Below are 21,488 nucleotides of genomic sequence, written 5' to 3' on the forward strand. Positions count from 1 at the left end.
GGTTCTTTTGACTTGCAGTTTTATTTATTTATTGTTTTATTTAGAGACACAGCGCAAAATAGGCCCTTCGAGCTGCGCAACCCAGCTACCCCTGAATTAATCCTAACCTAATCACAGGACAATTTACAATGACCAGTTAACCAACCAACTGATACGTCTTTGGACTGTGGGAGGAAACCAGAGCACTCGGAGGAAACCCACACACTGCACGAGTACTCTTTACGCAGGATGCCGGGTCTGAACTCTGAACCCCGAGCTGTAATAGCGTCGCGCTAACTGCTACACAGCATCTTTTATGATCTTGTGTAATCTCAAAATGCCGTATTGCCAAACATATGTTTACCTTTTGGTGTATGTGGTGCCTGACGCAGCCGAAACACTCAAAACAAGTTTCCTCCCGAAAATATCTGGGATGACAGCCCGATGCTCTGCTTCCAATGTGATTTCCTCTATCTTAGTGAGACCTGACATGAATTCAGGTCAAGCACCTCCGCAGAATTTCCCGGTGGTCAAACATTTTAATTCCCATTCCGACATGTCCGTCCATGGCCTCTTCTGCATGATGAGACCGCTGTAAGAGTGGTGGGGCAACACCCTGTAGTCTGTCTAGATCGCCTCCAAACTGATTGCACGAACATCGATTTTTTTTTCTCTTCCAGCATATTTTTTTCTCTTTTCCCCCCCTTCCCTATTCTTTTATTCCTACTTTGGCCCCTTACCTCTTCTCACTTGCCTATCACCTCCCCCCTGGGACCCCTCCTCCTTCCCTTTCTCCCATGGTCCACTCTCCCCTCCTATCAGATTCCTCTTTCTCCAGCCCTTTACCTTTCCCACCCACCCGGCTTAACCTATCACCATTAACTTATTTCCACCCATCTCCCCAGCTTTTTATTCTGGCATCTTCCCCCTTTCCAGTCCTGAAGACAAGTCTCAGTTCGAAATGTTGACTGTTTGTTCATTTCCATAGACACTGCTTGACCTGCTGAGTTCCTCCAGCATTTTGTGCGCATTGCTCCAGATACACTAGCTGGTTGTGCTGTTGGTGGTTGAAGATTTACTAAAGGACCCTGGTCTCCTTTAATCAATTCATCAAATTCCAAATATTAAAATATGGTTCATTTACTTTCATCTGTTATAGCCCTTTAACTCTTGTCCTTTACTTAGTTTTTAATCCTTGGCATTATCCAGCTCTTCAGTCTCAGGGAAACCCGTTCCAAATTTTCATTGAAGCTTCCACTGAATTGACATTTTCCTTATTTGTTTTATTTCATTCATTACACAAAGGTTCTGGGAAAAAATACTTTCTGAATCAGTTTCATTATTACAATTGTTAGCAACAGAACACTTCAATGTTACATAGAATGCTGAAATGAACTATATAGAGTGCTCATTGCAACAGGGCACCTCAGCGGCTGGAGTACTTTGAATATAGATACTGGAAGATCTACAATCATGGTGAATTTGCTTGTGGAAATAAATGTTGGCTTGGACAAGCGGCCCAAATACTCTGCTTTTGAAGTACCAAGGATATTAACAGCCTCCCAATTCATCAGAGTGCCACAAGATAGAGTTGCACTGCACTGAAAACAGTCCAAAACCTCCATATCTATGTTGCCCACTCCTATCTACACTGCTCCAACTAGTTCAGAGGATTGAAGGTACATTTATGATCAAAGAGCGTATAAATTATACAACCTTGAGATTCATCTGCTTACAGGCAGCCAAAAGGCAAGAACCCAATTTAGGCCTTGGTGATTGTATTGGTCTAGATGCTTCTCGAATGTTGTAATCTCTCCACCACCTTTTCAGCAACATTTTTCAGATCCAGATCAGTTTCTATGTAAAAAAAAATACCCACAATACTCCCACACAGCATGTACTTTATTGAGGAATTCACCCAAACGCTACCTGAATGTGGCAAAAATTTGAAAAAAGGCAATGGCAGCTACATGTGCACATAACCAATACTGCAAAGTATTTCACGTACTCTGGACAAGCAGTGATCACTGAACAAGAACATTTAGAGGGTCTGGAAACTTCCCATTGACTGATGAAACCATGGTAGAAACACGAGGGGTTGACTTGCAGAGGCGAGAGTGGGGAAATGGGGAAATTGATCAAGCCTAATGTGTCCATAACTGATATAAATATGGAACGGGAGATCCCAATGAGAGCACCCGTGCTTTCAACTGCCTGTTAGAGTGTTCAAACGTTCAAGCTCTCTGGTCAGAATATCGAGACTGCCATGTAACCTGACAGGTTCCTCTCCAATTGGTTTAGGGAGTTGAAACCCAGCTCTGGAGATTTATTTAGTGTGGTGTTGGCCCTTCGAGCAAGTCCACACCCTAGCCTAATCACAGGTCAGTTTACAGTGCAATACAGTACTGTACTAGCATGACTTTGGACTGTGGGAGGAAACCATACCATCCGAGGAAAACCCACACATTCGATGGGAAGGACATACATCGACTCCTGAACTCCAGAACTCCCCCAAGCTGTAATAGTGTCATGCTAACCGTGTGATCAATGTAGAAAAGAAAGAACATCTAAAAACCTAATATTGACTGATTAACATTATGGTCAGCCTTAATGATCACGTCCAAGATCTCCCTCATTCCAGCCAGTCTAGCTTCAAGGTTTCAGCAATGAAGGAAAGGATGTCTGACTCCTCCTCGATTACCTTGCTAGTTGGTTTCCCAGCCCCGTGGCCAGACTTGGTATCGATATGTATCAGGAGAAGGTTCTTTTGATTGGGATTGTGGCCCACTGTGCGCTGCAATGTGGCAATGTATTTTAGAGAGTGAAGGGGCACCACTCGGTCGTCGTGATCAGCAGTTAGCAACAGCATGGCAGGGTACTGGATACCTCCCTCTAGGACCTTGATGTTGTGGAGTGGAGAATATCTGATGGAGAAAAATACACATTATTAAAAGATTTCTTCTCCACTACCACTCTTATTTTGCAAGAGCTTTATAACTAGCTGTAGGGTGAGCGGACAAGTGAGATGGAAGAAAACAATCACGAATGTGGATGTTGATGCAGGAGATGGAGCAAAATCCAGTGGGGAGGGGGGGGGTCAGATCCAGCCATGACTACGACTTTCATGGAGGAACTGTGTTGAAACTCGCTGTCCAAGGCTACTTGTGAAACTGGAAGGTAGTAACCAGAGAACTGGAATCAATCAAGTCCATGGCCATGGAAGTGTGCACCAGTGAGAGAACATCAGTTAAGGAACTGTACGCCCACGGGGGTTGGCGTCCATGACAAAGTTAGTTAAAATCTGTCATGAGCCTTGTGGCCCATCAGGCCAGTGCCTATAGAAACACAGAAAATAGGTGCAGGAGTAGGCCATTCAGCCCTTCGAGCCTGCACCACCATTCAGTATGATTATGGCTGATCTTCCAACTCAGAACCCTGTACCTGCCTTCTCTCCATACCCCCTGATCCCTTTAGCCACAAGGGCCATACCTAACTCCCTCTTAAATATAGCCAATGAACTGGCCTCAACTGTTTCCTGTGGCAGAGAATTCCACAGATTCACCATTCTCTGTGTGAAGAAGTTTCTCCTCATCTCGGTCCTAAAAGGCTTCCCCTTTATCCTGAAACTGTGACCCCTCATTCTGGACTTCCCCAACATCGGGAACAATCTTCCTGCATCTAGCCTGTCCAATCCCTTTAGAATTTTATACGTTTCAGTGAGATCCCCCCCAATCTTCTAAATTCCAGCGAGTATAAGCCTAGTCGTTCCAGTCTTTCATCATATGAAAGTCCTGCCATCCCAGGAATCAATCTGGTGAACCTTCTTTGTACTCCCTCTATGGCAAGAATGTCTTTCCTCAGATTAGGGGACCAAAACTGCACACAATACTCCAGGTGTGGTCTCACCAAGGCCTTGTACAACTGCAGTAGTACCTCCCTGCTCCTGTATTCGAATCCTCTTGCTATGAAAGCCAGCATACCATTCGCCTTTTTCACCGCCTGCTGCACCTGCATGCCCACTTTCAATGACTGGTGTATAATGACACCCAGGTCTCGTTGCACCTCCCCTTTTCCTAATCGGCCACCATTCAGATAATAATCTGTTTTCCTGTTTTTGCCACCAAAGTGGATAACCTCACATTTATCCACATTAAATTGCATCTGCCATGAATTTGCCCACTCACCCAACCTATCCAAATCACCCTGCATCCTCTTAGCATCCTCCTTACAGCTAACACTGCCGCCCAGCTTCGTGTCATCCACAAACTTGGAGATGCTGCATTTAATTCCCTCGTCTAAGTCATTAATATATATTGTAAACAATATACTGAGGCACTGAGCCTTGCGGTACCCCACTAGTCACTGCCTGCCATTTTGAAAAGGTCCCGTTTATTCCCACTCTTTGCTTCCTGTCTGCCAACCAATTCTCTATCAACATCAATACCATACCCCCAATACCATGTGCTTTAAGTTTGCATACTAATCTCCTGTGTGGGACCTTGTCAAAAGCCTTCTGAAAATCCAAATATACCACATCCACTGGTTCTCCCCTATTCACTCTACCAGTTACATCTCAAAAAATTCTGTGAGATTCGTCAGACATGATTTTCCTTTCACAAATCCATGCTGACTTTGTCCGATGATTTCACTACTTTCCAAATGTGCTGTTATCACATCTTTGATAACTGACTCTAGCATTTTTCCCACCACCGATGTTAGGCTAACTGGTCTATAATTCCCCAGTTTCTCTCTCCCTCCTTTTTTAAAAAGCGGGGTTACATTAGCCACCCTCCAATCCTCAGGAACTAGTCCAGAATCTAAAGAGTTTTGAAAAATTAGCACTAATGCATCCACTATTTCTTGGGCTACTTCCTTAAGCACTCTGGGATGCAGACCATCTGGCCCTGGGGATTTATCTGCCTTTAATCCCTTCAATTTACCTAACACCACTTCCCTACTAACATGTATTTCCCTCAGTTCCTCCATCTCACTAGACCCTCGGTCCCCTACTATTTCCGGAAGATTATTTATGTCCTCCTTAGTGAAGGCAGAACCAAAGTAGTTATTCAATTGGTCTGCCATGTACTTGTTCCCCATGATCAATTCACCTGTTTCTGTCTGTAAGGGACCTACATTTGTCTTAACCAATCCTTTTCTTTTCACATATCTATAAAAGCTTTTACAGTCAGTTTTTATGTTCCCTGCCAGTTTTCTCTCATAATCTTTTTTCCCTTTCCTAATAAAGCCCTTTGTCCTCCTCTGCTGAACTCTGAATTTCTCCCAGTCCTCAGGTGTGCTGCTTTTTCTGGCTAATTTGTATGTTTCTTCTTTGGAATTGATACTATCCCTAATTTCCCTTGTCAGCCATGGGTGCACGACCTTCCCTGGTTTATTCTTTTGCCAAACGGGGATGCAATCTTTAAATGCTTGCCATTGCATATCCATCATCAACCCTTTAAGTATCATTATGCCAGTTTCTGTGGCGTGAATTGACTGAGAGAACGAGACTCCCCCCCCCCCACCCCCAGTTAGGACGCCAGTCTATCGCGAGGTTAACCCCCAGCATTTTTGCCGGTACCCGTTCTCAGCTGGGTAGACTGGAGCATTGTGTGGTTAAGTGCCTTGCTCAAGGACACACAGTGCTGACCTGAAATTCCACTGCACTATTAATGGGCATGAAGGCGTTCCATGCAGTGGGTAGTGCATATTCAATGAAATGTGTCAACGCTACCACCTCCACTCTCTTGTTCAGGGGAACACGCGTTGGTCCTCAATCAGTGGTGGAAAGGGTGAGCAGCTTCAAGTTCCTGGGTGTCAAGATCTCAGAAGATCTATCCTGGGCCCAACACGTCGATGAAGTCGTGAATAAGGTGCACTCGTGGTTTCATGTCATTAGGAGTTTGAGGAGAGTTTGTATGTCACCAAAGACTTGCAAATTTCGAGAGACGTATGGTAGAGAGCATTCTTGACTGGTTGCATCACTGCCTGGTACGAGAACTGCACGCACTGGATTACAAGGTGACCCTGCACAGGGATGTAGACTCAGGAGGTTCATCACTGGCACAACCCTCCCTGCCACGGAGGGTGTCTCCAAGAGGCGGTGCCCCAAGAAGGCAGCACTCATCATTAAAGACCCTCACCATCCAGGCATTACTGTCAACGGGGAGGAGGCACAGACCCATACTCAGTATTTTAAGAACTTCTGCCAATAAACAATAGACAATAGGTGCAGGATTAGGCCATTCAGCCCTTCAAGCCAGCACCACCATTCACTGTGATCATCCACAATCAGTACCCTTTTCCTACCTTCTCCCCATATCCCTTCACTCCGCTATCTTTAAGAGCTCTATCTAACTCTTTTTTGAAAGAATCCAGAGAATTGGCCTCCACTGCCTTCTGAGGCAGAGCATTCCACAGAACCACAACCCTCTGTGTGAAAAAGTTCTTCCTCAACTCCATTCTAAATTGTCTACCCTTATTCTTAAACTGTGGCCTCTGGTTCTGGACTCCCCCAACATCGGGAACATCTTTCCTGCCTCTAGCGTGTCCAATCCCTTAATAATCTTATATGTTTCAATCAGATCCCCTAGTGTATACAACCCCAGTTACTCCAATCTTTCAACATATGACAGTCCCACCATCACCGGAATAAACCTCGTGAACCTACGCTGCACTCCCTCAATAGCTAGAATGTCCTTCCTCAAATTCGGAGACCAAAATCGTACACAATACTCCAGGTGTGGTCTCACCAGAGCCCTGTACAACTGCAGAAGGACCTCTTTGCTCCTATACTCAACTCCCCTTGTTATGAAGGCCAACATGCTATTAGCTTTCTTCACTGCCTGCTGTACCTGCATGCTTACTTTCAGTGACTGATGAACAAAGACACCTAGATCTCATTGTACTTCACCTTTTCCTAATTTGACACCATTCAGATAGTAATCAGCCTTCCTGTTCTTGCCACCAAAGTGGATAACCTCACATTTATCCACATTAAACTACATCTGCCATGCATCTGCTCACTCACCCAACACGTCTAAGTCACCCTGCATTCTCATAACATCCTCCTCACATTTCACACTGCCACCCAGCTTTGTGTCATCTGCAAATTTGCTAATGTTACTTTTAATCCCTTCATCTAAATCATTAATATATATTGTAAATAGCTGCGGTCCCAGCACCGAGCCTTGCAGTACCCCACTAGTCACTGCCTGCCATTCTGAAAGGGACCCGTTAATCCCAACTCCTTGTTTCCTGTCTGCCAACCAATTTTCTATTCATGTCAGTACCCTACCCCCAATACAATTTGCTCTAATTTTGCACACTAACCTCCTATGTGGGACCTTATCAAAGGCTTTCTGAAAGTCCAGGTACACTACATCCACTGGCTCTCCCTTGTCCATTTTCATAGTTACATTCTCAAAAAATTCCAGAAGATTAGTCAAGCATGATTTCCCCTTCGTAAATCCATGCTGACTTGGACCAATCCCGCCACTGCTATCCAAATATGCCTCTATTACATCTTTTATAATTGATTCCAGCATCTTCCCCACCACTAATGTCAGACTAACTGGTCTATAATTGCCTGTTTTCTCTCTCCCTCCTTTCTTAAAAAGTGGGATAACATTAGCTATCCTCCAATCCACAAGAACTGATCCTGAATCTATAGAACATTGGAAAATGATTACCAATGCATCCACGATTTCTAGAGCCACCTCCTTAAGTACCCTGGGGTGCAGACCATCAGGCCCTGGGGATTTATCAACCCTCAGTCCCATCAGTTTATCCAACACCATTTTGTGCCTGATGCGAATTTCCTTCAGTTCCTCTGTTACCCTAGGTCCTCTGGCCACTATTACATCTGGGAGATTGTTTGTGTCTTCCCTAGTGAAGACAGATCCAAAGTACCTGTTCAGCTTGTCTGCCATTTCCTTGTTCCCCATAATAATTTCACCCGTTTCTGTCGTCAAGGTCCAACTTTGGTCTTAACTAATTTTTTCCTCTTCACATACCTAAAGAAGCTTTTACTATCCTCCTTTATATTCTTGGCTAGCATACCTTCGTACCTCATCTTTTACCCCCGTATTGCCTTTTTAGTTATCTTCTGTTGCTCTTAAAAGTCTCCCAATCCTCTGGGTTCCCACTCATCTTTGCTATGTTATACTTCCTCTCTTTTATTTTTATACTGTGCTTGACCTCCCTTGTTGCCCCTTACTCCCTTAGAACCTTTCTTCCTCTTTGGAATGAACTGATCCTGCACCTTCTGTACTATTCCCAGAAATACCTGCTATTGTTGTTCCACTGTCATCCCTGCTAGGGTATCCTTCCAGTCAACTTTGGCCAGCTCCTCCCTCATAGCTCCATCAGATTTCTAAGTGGTCTGAGCCTGAGCCTCAGCCTACCTCATTAAGGCTTTTACACAACCTACAGCATGTGTCTATTTATTTAGCGATATAGCGGAGAGTTGGCCCTTTGAACCACACTGTCCCAGCAAATGCGATTAACCCTAACCTAATCACTGGACAATTTACAATGACCAATTAGACTGTGGGAGGAAATGAGCACACAGGGGAAAGGTCAAGGGAGGAGGAAGTACAGGAAAGTGCTGGCATTGAACTCCGAACCCCAAAACGGTCCGAACTATAATAGCATTGCTCTTACCACTACACCATAATAGTATTTTTTATGTCTTGTACTGTACCACTGCCGCAAAATGACAAATTTCACAACATGTGGCAGTGATATTACTGAATCTCAATCAGTACTATGAGAGAGGAAGTGCTTACTCACTTTATCAGCCACTCAAACTCCTCCTTCTTGTCAGCACAGCCGTAGTCAGTGGTCCAGGCGTGACCAATGGTGAACTTGTGATACCTGAGCATGTCCAACACCCCCACCTCAATGACTGCGCAGCCAAACAGATCGGGCCGTTGGTTCACACAGGCAGCTGTGGGAGAGACGGCAGTCGTAGACCTTACACATCACTGAAGCTAATGACAGGAGACGTTTGAACAATCACATCCTTTCACAAAATCTACCTATTTATTTAATTATTGAGATACAGCACAGAATAGGCCGTTCCGGCCCTTCAGTCAGAAATTGTACTGACGTTTCTTCTTGCCAGTAGGGAAGTGTACAGTGAGTTACTCAGGGTTGGTACTAGGGCCACTGCTATTCTTCATTTACAGTAATAACCCGGATGTACAGTCCACAACTTCCAATTTTTAAAACTTGGAGTACTAGACTTATTTATTTTAGGCCCTTCGAGCAGCATCGCCCCAGCAACCTTAGACAGCCCCTGATTTAAACCTAACATAGTTACGGGACAATTTACAATGACCAACTAACCTACCCGGTAGTCTTTGGACTGTAGGAGGAAATGGGAGGACCTGGAGGAAACCCACCCATTCTACGGGGAGGAAGTACACACTCCTTACAGGTGACGTTGGAATTGAACTCTGAACTCCGACGACCCGAGCAGTAATAGCGTCTCGTTACCACGCCAACCCCCCTCCATCTTAGTTCACAATGTCCTCTGAAATACCTCCAGATTTCTGCATCTGCTCCCTGTCACACTGAGCTTCCAGTGTCGAGCTGGCCCCTTTCCCACTGTATGATTCCCTTGTCCTTACCCTGAATACATGCTCAGTAAAACACTTTCTCTTCACTCAGAACTCACTCCCAGACTGAACCTATGGCAACACACAATTATATTTTGATAATGACGGCCTGCCAGGCAATTTGAAGAACTCTAAATGCACTCTGAGGACATGGGCTGGGTGATAACCCAGGAACTGACCATCTCTGTAGACTCACAGAACAGATACAGCACAGAAGCAGGCCTTCAGCCCAGTTAGTCTGTGCCAAACTAATCTGCCTACTTCCAGCGACTTCCACTGGAACCACAGCCTTCCATACCCCTACCATCCATGTACCTATCCAAACTTCTCGTAAACATTGAAATCGAGCTTGCATGCACCACTTGCACTGGCAGCCCATGCCACACTCTCTCGACCCTCTGAGTGATGTTTTCACTCATGTTCCCCTTAAACTTTTCATCTTTCGCCCTTAACCCATGACCTCTGGTTGTAGTCCCACCCAACTTCAGTGGTAAAAGCTTGCGTGCATTTACCCTATCTATACCCCTCATAATTTTGTATACCTCTATCAAATCTTCTCTCAATATTCTACATTCCAAGGAACAAAGACCAAACCTATTCAATCTTTTCATATAACTCAGGTCGTCCAGACCCAGCAACACCCTTGTAAAATTTCTTTGTACTCTTTCAATCTTATTTACATCTTTCCTGTAGGTAGGTGACCAAAACTGCACACAATATTCCAAATTCGGCCTAACCAATGTCTTCTACAATTTCAACATAACATCCCATCTCCTGTACTCAATACAACCCTAGTTACCTGTGATGCCACTTTCAACAAAGTATGGACTTTTATACCCAGATCCCTTTGTTCTCCTGCACTCCTCAGTGCCCTACCGTTCACTGTGTAAAGGCTGATTTATACTTCTGCGTCAACTCGACGCCGTAGGTACAGTGTTGCCGCTAATCCTATGCAGAGCCTACGCGGATCCCTACGCCGTAGCCTGATGTGCACCTCTCCCAAAATGTAACTACGCGTTGCGGCAACGCAGACCGCAACAACTGTGATTGGTCCGCTTGGTAGCATCGCATTTCCTCCTACTCTGCAATAGCTTCCCATTGGGTGACTGAAGGGCAGGGAAGGAACTCTGGCTGCAGTGCTTTCCATAAAGCTTTATAGACCTCCGAAATTATGGCGGACACATTTCGCTTTTACAATAAAAGACACTTGCTTTAAACTTGTTTACCCCGAGAAAGACTACCATGAAGCCTTGCGCGGGCAGGTGTGTGCGCGTGCGCGACGTGCGCGAATTGCAGAGCGACACAGACACACCGACGCACAAGTATACATGCTCACAACGGGCGTAGGCCACTTGCGTAGGTTACGGCATCCATCTGACGCACAAGTATAAATCAACCTTAAGACCTACCCCGTTTGGGGCAACACCTCACACTTGTCTGCATTAAATTTCATCTGCCATTTTCCCAGCTGGTCCAGATCCCACTGCAAGCCATAATGGTCTTCCACACTGCCCGCTACACCCCCAATCTTTGTGTCATCACTTGGACCTCTCCAAACCATTGATTACCCCTGTCAAACGGAACTTTCATCCCTTTTCTCCATAATTTGAGTTCCTCAATTACAGGAATTAAATATGTGCTTCTCATTATATCCAATATAATGCTACTGCTCTTTGCCCCAAAGGCAAGAGTTAATCATTTTTATTAATTGTTTGTACTTTTAATTAGACATAACATAGGAACAGGCCCTTGAAACCCAATGAGGCCTGTGCGGCCCATTAACACCCATGTGACCATGCAGCTCAGTTCGCCGATCAGCTGGCCATATAACGTGAAAAGAAGCAGTCCCAACACCAACCGTACTCATCACTGGCATCCAAACAGAAAAGGCCCCCTTTATTCCCTCTCCTTGCCTCCTGCCAGTCAGCCAATCTTCTATCCACGCTACAGTACCTTTCCTGTAATGCCATGAGCTCCCATTTTGTTAAGCAACCTCACGTGCGGAACCTTGTCAAAGGGCTTCTGAAAATCCATGTAAGCAAGATCCACTGACGCTCAGACGTGACGTACTGAGACTGTAGTGCAGATCAGCACTCTGGGGCAGAATCTTGTACTTGGCTCTCATTCTAAAGACATCGCATTTTGGCCACTGTTACAGTACGGCGCAAGGAGCACAATATACCAGTCAGACAGTCCACTAATCAATGCAACTCTCGTACAAGAATATTTGCCATACCAACGAGCAGGCCTCCGTTTGAGCCTCCGTTGATCGTCAGCTTCTCTCGGCAGGTGAACCCTTCCTGGATCAGATACTCGGCTGCACTCTGGAAATCATCAAAGGCGTTCTGCTTGTTTCCCAGAATCCCGGCTGCAGAGAAGAAAAGACAAAAGTTCATCACACGCGGAGTGGAGACAAGTCTGGCACTACTCAGTTCCTCCAGCATTTTGTGAGAGTAGCTCTGGATTTGCAGCACCTGCAGAATAACCCATTTGTGAAATGCTGGAGGAACTCGGCAAGCCAGGCAGCATCTGTGAAGAAGAGTAAGCAGTTGATGTTTCTGGCTGAGAGCCTTCATCAGGACTGGAAAGGTAGGGGAAATGCTAGAATTAAATGGTGGGGGGATGGGAAGGAGGGCTAGCTCGAAGGTAATGGGTGAGGGCCAGATGAGTAAGAAGGTGGGTGGGTGTAGGGGAATTAGGAAGATGAGAGGTGATAGGTGGCAGAACTAAAGTGCTATAGAAGAACGAACTTGATAGGACAACAATTTCTCCAACTTCTAGTTATTTCTCCCCCTCCCCCTTCACTCTTTTTCCATTCCCCATTCTTGCTCTCCTCCAACCCCTTCTGTTCTTCACATCTGCCCTTCATCTTCCTCTGGTGTCCCTCCTCCTTCCCTGTCTCCTGTGGTCCACTCACCTTTTAGATTCCTTCTTCTCCAGCCCTTTACTACTTCAACATATTACCTTCCAGCTTCTCACTTCATCTCTCCACTCACCTGGTTTCATCCGCTAGTTTGTACTCCCCCTACCCCCCAACATCTCCTCTTCTCCCTTCCCTTCTCGACCTGATGAAGGGTCTTGACCAGAAATGCCAACTGCCTATGGATGCTGTCTGACCTGCTGAGTTCCTCCAGCACTTTGTATGTGTTACTCAAGATCTCTATCCACTGAGCTAACATTCAATGGCACAGTTGCACCCATGCAGTGATTTCAGATTACTAATCCACCCCTTTATTCTGAAGGATTGAGATCAAGCCAAACATTTTGGAATCAAGCAGATGCAGTGATGATGACCAGAGTTCCAATGGATGCGAGTAATGCAACCAGTGACTCTGCCTGCAAGCACATGTAAGAGCCTAACGAGGTAAGGATGGGAAATTTCCTTCCCAGGCTGTTTGGATTTGATGGTTTTTAGATCAATCTGATGGTTTAAATTCTGATATGAAAGTACGGACCCATGAAAACTATCTCAGTATTCTTCCCTCTCTCTTTGCACTACTAGTTTAACTCGATGTTTTATATATAAGGAGGAGGAGGAGGAGAAGATGGCGGCACAACGCAGCACGCGCAGCCTCTCTGGTGAATGATATCTGTAATCTGTCACGTAGGGTACCGCGCACAATCCTGATTTGATGCAGACGTGAGAGAACAGAGGAACGTCTGGAGGAACTTCTGAAATGCCCGCTTCGCTGCCGCTGCTACTGTGTGGTAACCGGAATCTCCGGAGCAGAAGGCCCCGAATCCTCGGCTTTGCTTGTTTCGGCGGCTGGGGCGAGGTTGAAGGCGCTCGGGAGGCTGTATCAGAGGGGCTGGTCGGAGGCTCGAAGTTTTCGGATGGACGGACGCAGTGTCGGCTGTGGTCGGCTGCTTCGAAGGCGTTGGCAAGTTGTCAGTGCCTGGAGGTTTATGGCAGGGAGTTTCTCCCTTTTGCCGCCTGCTATCGGGGACTCGCGAGTCGATTGGGACTTGAGACTTTTTTTTTTACTGTGCCCATGGTCTATTCTTTATCAAATTATGGTATTGCTTTGTAGTGCTGTAACTATGTGTTATAATTATGTGGTTCTGTCAGTGTCAGTCTTTGGTTTGTCCTGTTTTCTGTGATATCACTCCGGAGAAACATTGTGTCATTTCTTAATGCATGTATGCATTTCTAAATGACAATAAAAGAGGACTGAGTGTTCTCATAATCTAATATATACTTATTATTGTCATTTAGTTTATATTATTATGTGGTAGAGCAGTGCCAGGGACGGGGTGGAGGGCACGATGCGAGCCTACCGAGGTGGGATGTAGAAGTTTTGCTGGCTGCTTGCTCTGCAGAATCTGCTCTCTCCTTGGCAATACAGGAGCTACAAAGAAAAGAGCCCTCAGGACCGTCACCGAGACTGCTGAGCGAGCCTCCAGATGGCCATGGATCAAGAGGTGTGACCCGTGGACCAGTCCTGCTGGGACACAAGCCAGGACCTGGGCAACCCTGACTAGGTCGCCTGGGGGAGAGTGTCTGATTTTGAAAGCCCCGAAACACTCAATGACCCCAGGTTACATCACTGCTGAATACATTCCAGTGCATTCGAGTATGTACCTCAGCATCATGTACTGCTGATGCGTAATAGCAACTTCATGACATTTGCCAGTGATATTAAGACGTACTGGTTGGTGACTATTGATCATTGCATTTTGTCTGTGATTAGGCTAGGATTAAATAGTGGGGGTGAGGTGGCTCAACAGGCTGGAAGAGCCTATTCTGCGCCAAATCTCAACAGATAAATACATAACACAAGAAAATCTGCAGATGGTGGAAATCCAAGGCAAACACACACACAGAATACTGGAGGAACTCAGTAGGTCAGGCAGCATCTATGGAAATGACTAAACAGTTGACCTTTCAGGCCGAGACACTTCATCAGGACCTGATTAATAAATAAATAACTTGATTCTTACTCTGATTTCAGTTTCTCAGGAGGATACATTCAGACTTTTATTATAGTCAAGAGGATACATCATATTCTTTCAATCAGCTCCATGTACAGGATTACAAGAAAAGTAGCTGAAGTGAAGATTCAAAGTTTCCTACCTTGATGCCAAGTTTCTCCGTATTCTCCACCTCCTCGTAGGTTAGCCACAGCGAGAATCCCACCCAGGTGCCTGATATATATCAGATATGACACACTGGAAACACAGCAGAGCAGCAATTAAACAAACGACAGGAATTGCAGATGTAACCACAAGTGTTTGAACTATTTTAGGTCACTGTATAAGAATCTACACTTTCAAAGGCAAGTAGGTCACTTGGATTTGAAGGTCTTGAGTCAATCAATAATTATAATTGATGCAACACACACACTACAAATAAGAGAAAATCTGCAGATGCTGGAAATCCGAGCAACACACACAAAACGCTGGAGGAACTCAGCAGGGTTTCGGCCCGAAACGTTGACTGTACTTTTTTTCCATAGATGCTGCCTGGCCTGCTGAGTTCCTCCAGCATTTTGTGGGAGGATCTCAGTAGGTCAAGTAGCATCTATGGAAATGAATAAACAGTTGACATTGCAGGCTAAAACCCTCCTTCAGACTGGAAAGGAAAGTGAAAGACGCCAGATTAAGAAGAGGGAGGGGAAGGAGAATAGCTAGGTGATAGGTGAAGCCAGGTGGGTGGGAAAGGCAAAGGGCTGGAGAGGAAGGAATCCGATGGCAGAGGAGAGTGGACCATAGGAGAAAGGGAAGGAGGAAGGGACCCAGGGGGAGGTGATAGACAGGTGAGAAGGGGTAAGAGGCCAGGGTGGGGAATAGAAGAAGAGGGGAAAGGGAGGGGACTTTTTTTACTGCAAGGTGAGATCGACATTCATGCCATCAGGTCGGAGGCTACCCAGATGGAATATAGGTGTTGCTCCTCCACCCTGAGGGTGGCCTCATCTTTGCACAAGAGGAGGCCTTGGACCGACATGTCAGAACTCGAATGGGAATCAGAATTAAAACATTTGGCCGTCGGGAAGATCCATCCGTGGCGGATGGAGTGGAGGTGTTCAGTGAGGTCGTCCCCCAATTTACAACAGGTCCCACCGACATGGAGGAGGCTGCATCGGAGACACCAGACACAATAAAGGATTTGCAGGTGAATGCTTGCCTTACTTGGCAGAGTTGTCTGGGGCCCTGAGTGGAGGTGAGGGAGCAGCTGAATGGGCAGGTGAAGCACTTTAGTTGCTTGCAGGGATAAGTTCTGGGAGGGAGAATAGTGGGGAAGGTGTAGATGGGTCCCTTTGGAGATGATGGAAGTTAGGAAGGATAATATGTTGATTATAACTGATGACTTTCAATTGACATATATTTAAGCTGTTAATTTTTATTCGTTCAGTGAAAAAATTCTGCAGCCTCCTTAATGCCCTCAGGATATTGATATATTTTAAATCCGATGAAGCTCCCAAAAAAAACATGAGTTGAATGCCAAAGTAATCGGTCTTTGTGATTTTTAATTGAGTGAAAAACATTGCTGGGACAGATGAAGAAATCCTGTGCATTTCTTTAAACTGCCATTAGGGGGCTCCACCATCAGTTTACAGCCCCTTTGCCAGAGAGGAAGTAATCAAGCCAGATTCCTTAGTTCTGTACATTATGTACCTATACATGACAGTACGATGTAACTGGGTATTAGTTCCTAATAGGAATTGTACTTTGTCGTGTTCTTTTAACTCTAAGTGAACAATCTAAGGTAAAATGCTGAAGATCCTGAACGCTTACGGAGTGCCAGACCATCTACTGAGAGCAATAGAGTCCAGCTATACCAAAACCATGGCGAAAGTTGTATCACCAGACAGAGACACTGCAGTGTTCGAGCTCCTAGCTGGTGTGCTGCAAGGAGACACTCTGGCACCCTACATCTTTATAATCGTCCTTGATTACGCTCTCCGTCAAGCTACCAAAGATCATGACAAGCTTGGTTTTACCATAAAACCAGGGCAAACCAAAAGAGTCAGACCAGTTACGCTCACAGATCTCGATTTTGCAGATGACATAGTCCTGCTCTCTGACCAGATGGAGCACAGCAGCTACTGACAAAAGTGGAAATTGAGTGCAATGAAGTTGGACTTCACCTAAACGCTAAAAAGACAGAGTACATGGCGTTTAACTGCGACGAGGGTACTCTCAAGACCGTAGAGAATGATATCATTAAGAAAGTCTTTGACTACAAGTACCTCGGGTCAAGAATGATGAGTTCGGAGAAGGACATAAAGATACGGAAGGCGTTGGCGTGGAGGGCTATGAACGACATGAAGGAAATCTGGAAGTTGAACCTGACCAGAGGGCTTATAAGGAGGATTTTCATAGCAGTCAGAGTCCATTCTCACATACGAATGCAAGACGTGGACGCTCACCAAGACTATGCGAAAGTCTCTAGATGGTTGCAATACACGAATGCTCCGGATGGCTCTTGATGTGAGTTGGCAACAGCACATGACGAACGTTGAGCTCTATAACAACCTACCGATGCTCTCCACTAAAATCAAGGCGAGAAGACTGCAACTAGCAGGGCACTGTCTACGCCACCCTGAGCTACCTGCCAGCCTAGTCATCATATGGGAGCCCAAGCATGGGAGGATGAACCCTGGGCGCCCTCCCAAAACTATGGTCAACACGCTCCTAGAAGATAGCGGCGCGGCTAATGTAGATGAACTGAACACACTGATGAGGGAGAGGGAGAAGTGGAGAGTCCGTCATCGTGCCCGACGCCGGCCCCCTAGGCCTGAGTCGACGTAGTAGTAGTAGTAAGTGAACAAAATCAGTGCAGACCCGAGTGCAGATAATGGACTGCCTTCATACAGTGCTTCCGATGACTGCATACTCCAAATCTATCGTTTACTAATCCTATCATCATCCCTGATGCCCAACATGGTCATTCCGTCAGAAACCTCGAAGCAGCTGGTCATGGTAGAATTGACAGTCCCTAAGGAAGACCGGATTGAGGAGGTGCTCGAGCATAAGAAAGCCAAGTACCAGGAGCTGGTGGGGCAGTGCAAGAGACAGGGGTGGAGGGCACCATGCAAGCCTACAGAGGTGGGCTGTAGAAGTTTTTTGACTGCTTGCTCTGCAGAACCTTCTCTCTCTTTGGCATTATGGGGTGGCGGGGCCTGCAGAGAAAAGAGCCATCGGGACCGTCACAGGGGCTGCTGAACGATCCTCCAGATGGCTATGGGCCAAGAGGTGTGACCCTTGGGCCAATGTTGCTGGGACACAAGCCAGGCCTGATCAACTCTGGCTGGGTCACCTGGGTGAGAGCGTCTGATGTTGAAAGACCTGACACACCCATTGACCCCGGGTAACACCACTGATGCTGTGACCCAGCCTATCCTAGGATGTATCTCAACATCCTGCTTTTGCTCTCAAACTACCTAGCTTTAAAATTAAAGCTAGACCCTTGTACTGAACTTTCCCACTATGGGAAATATATTCCTTCTTTGCAATATTGAATTCTTCAGTCACTTTAAACCTAGCAGTTATAATTCAGCCCTTTATCTCCGGTCTCATCCTTCAAATCTGCTTTTGGACCTTTACTCGATGAAAATAGGATTCTTTTTAAGTTAAACCAGTTTAAAGCAAAAACATTGTTGATCTGTAATCCCAGGTGCCCAGTCACAACCTGCTAATATGTGCCTTTAAAAGAAAAGCATACCATAATATACATGGATAGTGCAGAAGGTCGTCGCCGGTTACAATGGGACACTGATAGGATGCAGAGCTGGGCAGAGAGGAGGCAGATGGAGTTCAAAGTGGAGAAGGGTGAAGCGATACGCTTTTGAAGGTTGTATGAAGGCAGAGCACAGGGTTGGAGTCATTAAGAAGATGTATGCTGTGCTGGCCTTCATCAGTCGGGGGATTGAGTTCAAGAACTGCAAGGTTACGTTCTATAAAGCCTGGCAGGTCTATAAAACTCTGCTTAGACTACACTTGGAGTACAGTGTTCAATTCTGGCCACCTCATTAAGGGAAGGTCGTGGAAGCTTTAGAGAGGATGCAGAGGAGATCTACCAGGATGCTGCCTGGATTGGCTGAGAGAGCTAGGGCTTTTCCCTCACGAGCAATGAGGGAAAGGTGAATGAGTCTTGATAGGGGAGTATAAGATGATAAGAGTCACAGATCAAGCAGACAGCCAGAGGCTTATTCCCAGGGCAGAAACGGCTAATACAAGGGAGTATAATTTTAAGATAATTGGAGGAAAGGAGAGGGGTATGTCAGAGATAGGTTATATTTACAAGGAGAACGTGCTGCCAAGGGTGATGGTAGAGGCAGATACATAAGGGAGAGTGAAAAGTCTTTTGGATAGGCACATCCATGAAAGAAAAATGGAAGACTATGTAGGTGAGAAGGCTTAGATCAGGGGTTCCCAACCTGGGGTCCAACGGACCCCTCGGTTATGGTAGGGGTCCAGGGCATAAAAAAGTTTGGGAACCCCTGGGTTAGATTGGTCTTGGAGTAGGTTAAAAAGTCAGCAGAACATCATGGGCTGAGTGGCCAGTGCTGTACTACACTGCTTCATGTGTCAACTCTACTCTGTTGGTGAGATTACCCTGAATGCTGTTGCCCAGCACTGCTCCGTGCTCCAATGCAGGTTGCACAGTGTTCCATGTTGAATTAAGTTGCCATTTCAGGCTTAACCGTACGAATGAGCTCAGTGGAACCTGTAACTTACTTGTAATATGGACTGAGAGAGATGTTGAACCCTCCGTAGCCGTACAGGAACAGTGGGTGGGAACCATCTCGCTTTATCCCCTTCTTGTGGACAATGAACATTGGAATCTTTGTCCCATCTTTACTCGGGTAAAAAACCTTTGACAGAGAAAGTAACAGATGTGATAGAGCAAGCACTCAATACCTGGCCTCATCAGTAAACATCCAGATGGCCGTGCCTTGTGTTTTGCCATCAACTCTCCCACATTTCCCCCCAACTCCCTCCTTGGCAAGAGCCCCATCAAGACCCTGACCACCCTTGAGCAAAAGGGAAACATATTGTGGAAAGGTCAATGCTTAAATGTGTATGATAGTTCAGTAATATAATAGCCAGACCTACATGAATCTACAATCATGTCACTCAGGGACTTGGGCTATATTATTTTTTTTCTTTATGAACGCATTTTTGAAAAATCATACCCATATGTGCTAGTTGCAGTGTGCTGTTGGTAATGTGCTTTGCATCTTGGCTCCAGAGGAACAGTGTTTCATTTGGCTACATTCATGCATGGTTCTTACTAAATGACAAAACACTGTTAATGAGTTGGGAGATCCTAGATCAGGGGTGGCCAACCTTTTACATTCCATGTGTCAATTTTTTCACGCATGAGTTCAGATGCGATTTTTTTCACGTACGAGTTCTATATTAACATATTTTTACAAGAATTGAAGGGGGGTACAAGAGTTGTATGGCGCATCTGAACTTGTGAGTGAAAAGATTGACGCATGGAATGTAAAAGGTTGGCCACCCCTGTCCTAGATGGATCCAGCTTTAGCCAACACCTTCTCCTTCAGATAAAGGAGGTCAACGGACATGATAAACAAGGACAATGGTCAATCCCCTCTGTTTCTAAGCCATGACCAAGTCCAATCACTACACTCTCATCACTGTAATCAGCTGGCCTAGAAACACTGCATAAAATTGGGGGCATTCCAGTCTCTACAATGGGCAAGAAGTTTCAATTTAATAATTACGCTAATTATAAGCATTCTTCTCTGATGTGGGGCCAGTATTTAGTTGTTGAGGTACAGATGAATGCCCTTGCCTATGTCCAGCAAGAGGGTCCAAAAGAATCATAGAGGGAGTAAACATGAATTTTGGCCCCCTTAGTCCATCAAGCACCTATCTACACTAATCACACAGCATATTCTCATTAACAACCCTCAGATTTAGTCACTCACCTACACACTTAGACATCGTTGGGATTTTAGAGGAAACTAGAACTCCCAGAGGAAACCCACATGGCCCCGAGGAAAACATGGAAATTACACGCAGACTGCACCCAAGGTCAGGGTTAGGGTTAAACTCAGGTAGTGGAAGCTGTGGGGTACCAGTGCTACTGTCAGTCAAGGACTGAAAGAGAATCAGGTGGATATCCGAGTGATGCACTCGAACCCAACCAGTCACGATGCTGGATTTTTCTTTTCCTTAAGCTTCCAGGACCTATTCACCTGGTCTCAGCACCTTACTGTCTCACCTGAACTGTCTGATAATCAGAGAAGTCGAACCCTTTGATCTCCACTTCTCGGAAAACTTTAGGCTCCAGCACCTCTTGAGTCAGGTCACAGTGGTAGATGATTCCTGGCAGAGAACGCAAACTAATCTGTGAACAACTTTCATCGAATACTCATTTCAGGACAAACTCAATCAACAATTTATCTTCTCTTTTATTCAGTCACAGAATGTGGACATCGATAATAAACACTTCCCAATGGAACCGTCATCAAATGGTGCCTCACTGGGCAGCGCCTTGTGATCCAAGGTCCAATTGGGCTAGGGTGACACTTGGTACTTGGGACTGGCGCATGACCAAAGGTATGGTTCTAGGGACATGACTCAGTTGAATGCCTCTATGTGAAGATGAACAGGTCAACCAACCCCTCAAGCTTCCACCACATTATTTGGTCCCTTACCTCATCGGTGTGGGTGATAAAGCGTGGAATAGGCCCTTCCATATCTTGGAGCATCACCACCCCCAGCAACCCGCCGACAACCCCAATTTAACCTCATCCCAATCACGGGACAATTTACAATGACCAGTTCACCTACCCGGTTGGTCTTTGGATTGTGGGAGGAAACCAGAGCACCTGGAGAAAACCCAGGCATTCCATGTGGCGGAGGTACAGACTCCTTACAGAGGACGCTGGGACTGAACCCCCAAACTCCAGT

The 21,488-nt window shown here is 45.7% G+C and overlaps 1 protein-coding gene across 1 annotated transcript in view; it reads right to left on the minus strand.

The window, feature by feature from the left end:
* Positions 1–1,252: 1,252 nt before the first annotated feature.
* Positions 1,253–21,488, minus strand: part of LOC134338266 (prolyl endopeptidase-like) — a 39,357-nt gene continuing 19,121 nt past the window's right edge. Inside the window, exons 10-15 of the mRNA XM_063033985.1 lie at positions 20,797–20,900; positions 19,281–19,417; positions 14,674–14,768; positions 11,836–11,967; positions 8,770–8,926; positions 1,253–2,903 (exon numbers count right to left, since the gene is read on the minus strand). Coding sequence (XP_062890055.1) covers positions 2,612–2,903; positions 8,770–8,926; positions 11,836–11,967; positions 14,674–14,768; positions 19,281–19,417; positions 20,797–20,900 — 917 coding nt within the window. The 3' untranslated portion in view covers positions 1,253–2,611. The remainder of the gene's footprint in view (positions 2,904–8,769; positions 8,927–11,835; positions 11,968–14,673; positions 14,769–19,280; positions 19,418–20,796; positions 20,901–21,488) is intronic.

This window comes from Mobula hypostoma, chromosome 26 (assembly GCF_963921235.1).
Source record: "Mobula hypostoma chromosome 26, sMobHyp1.1, whole genome shotgun sequence".
NCBI lineage: Eukaryota > Metazoa > Chordata > Chondrichthyes > Myliobatiformes > Myliobatidae > Mobula > Mobula hypostoma.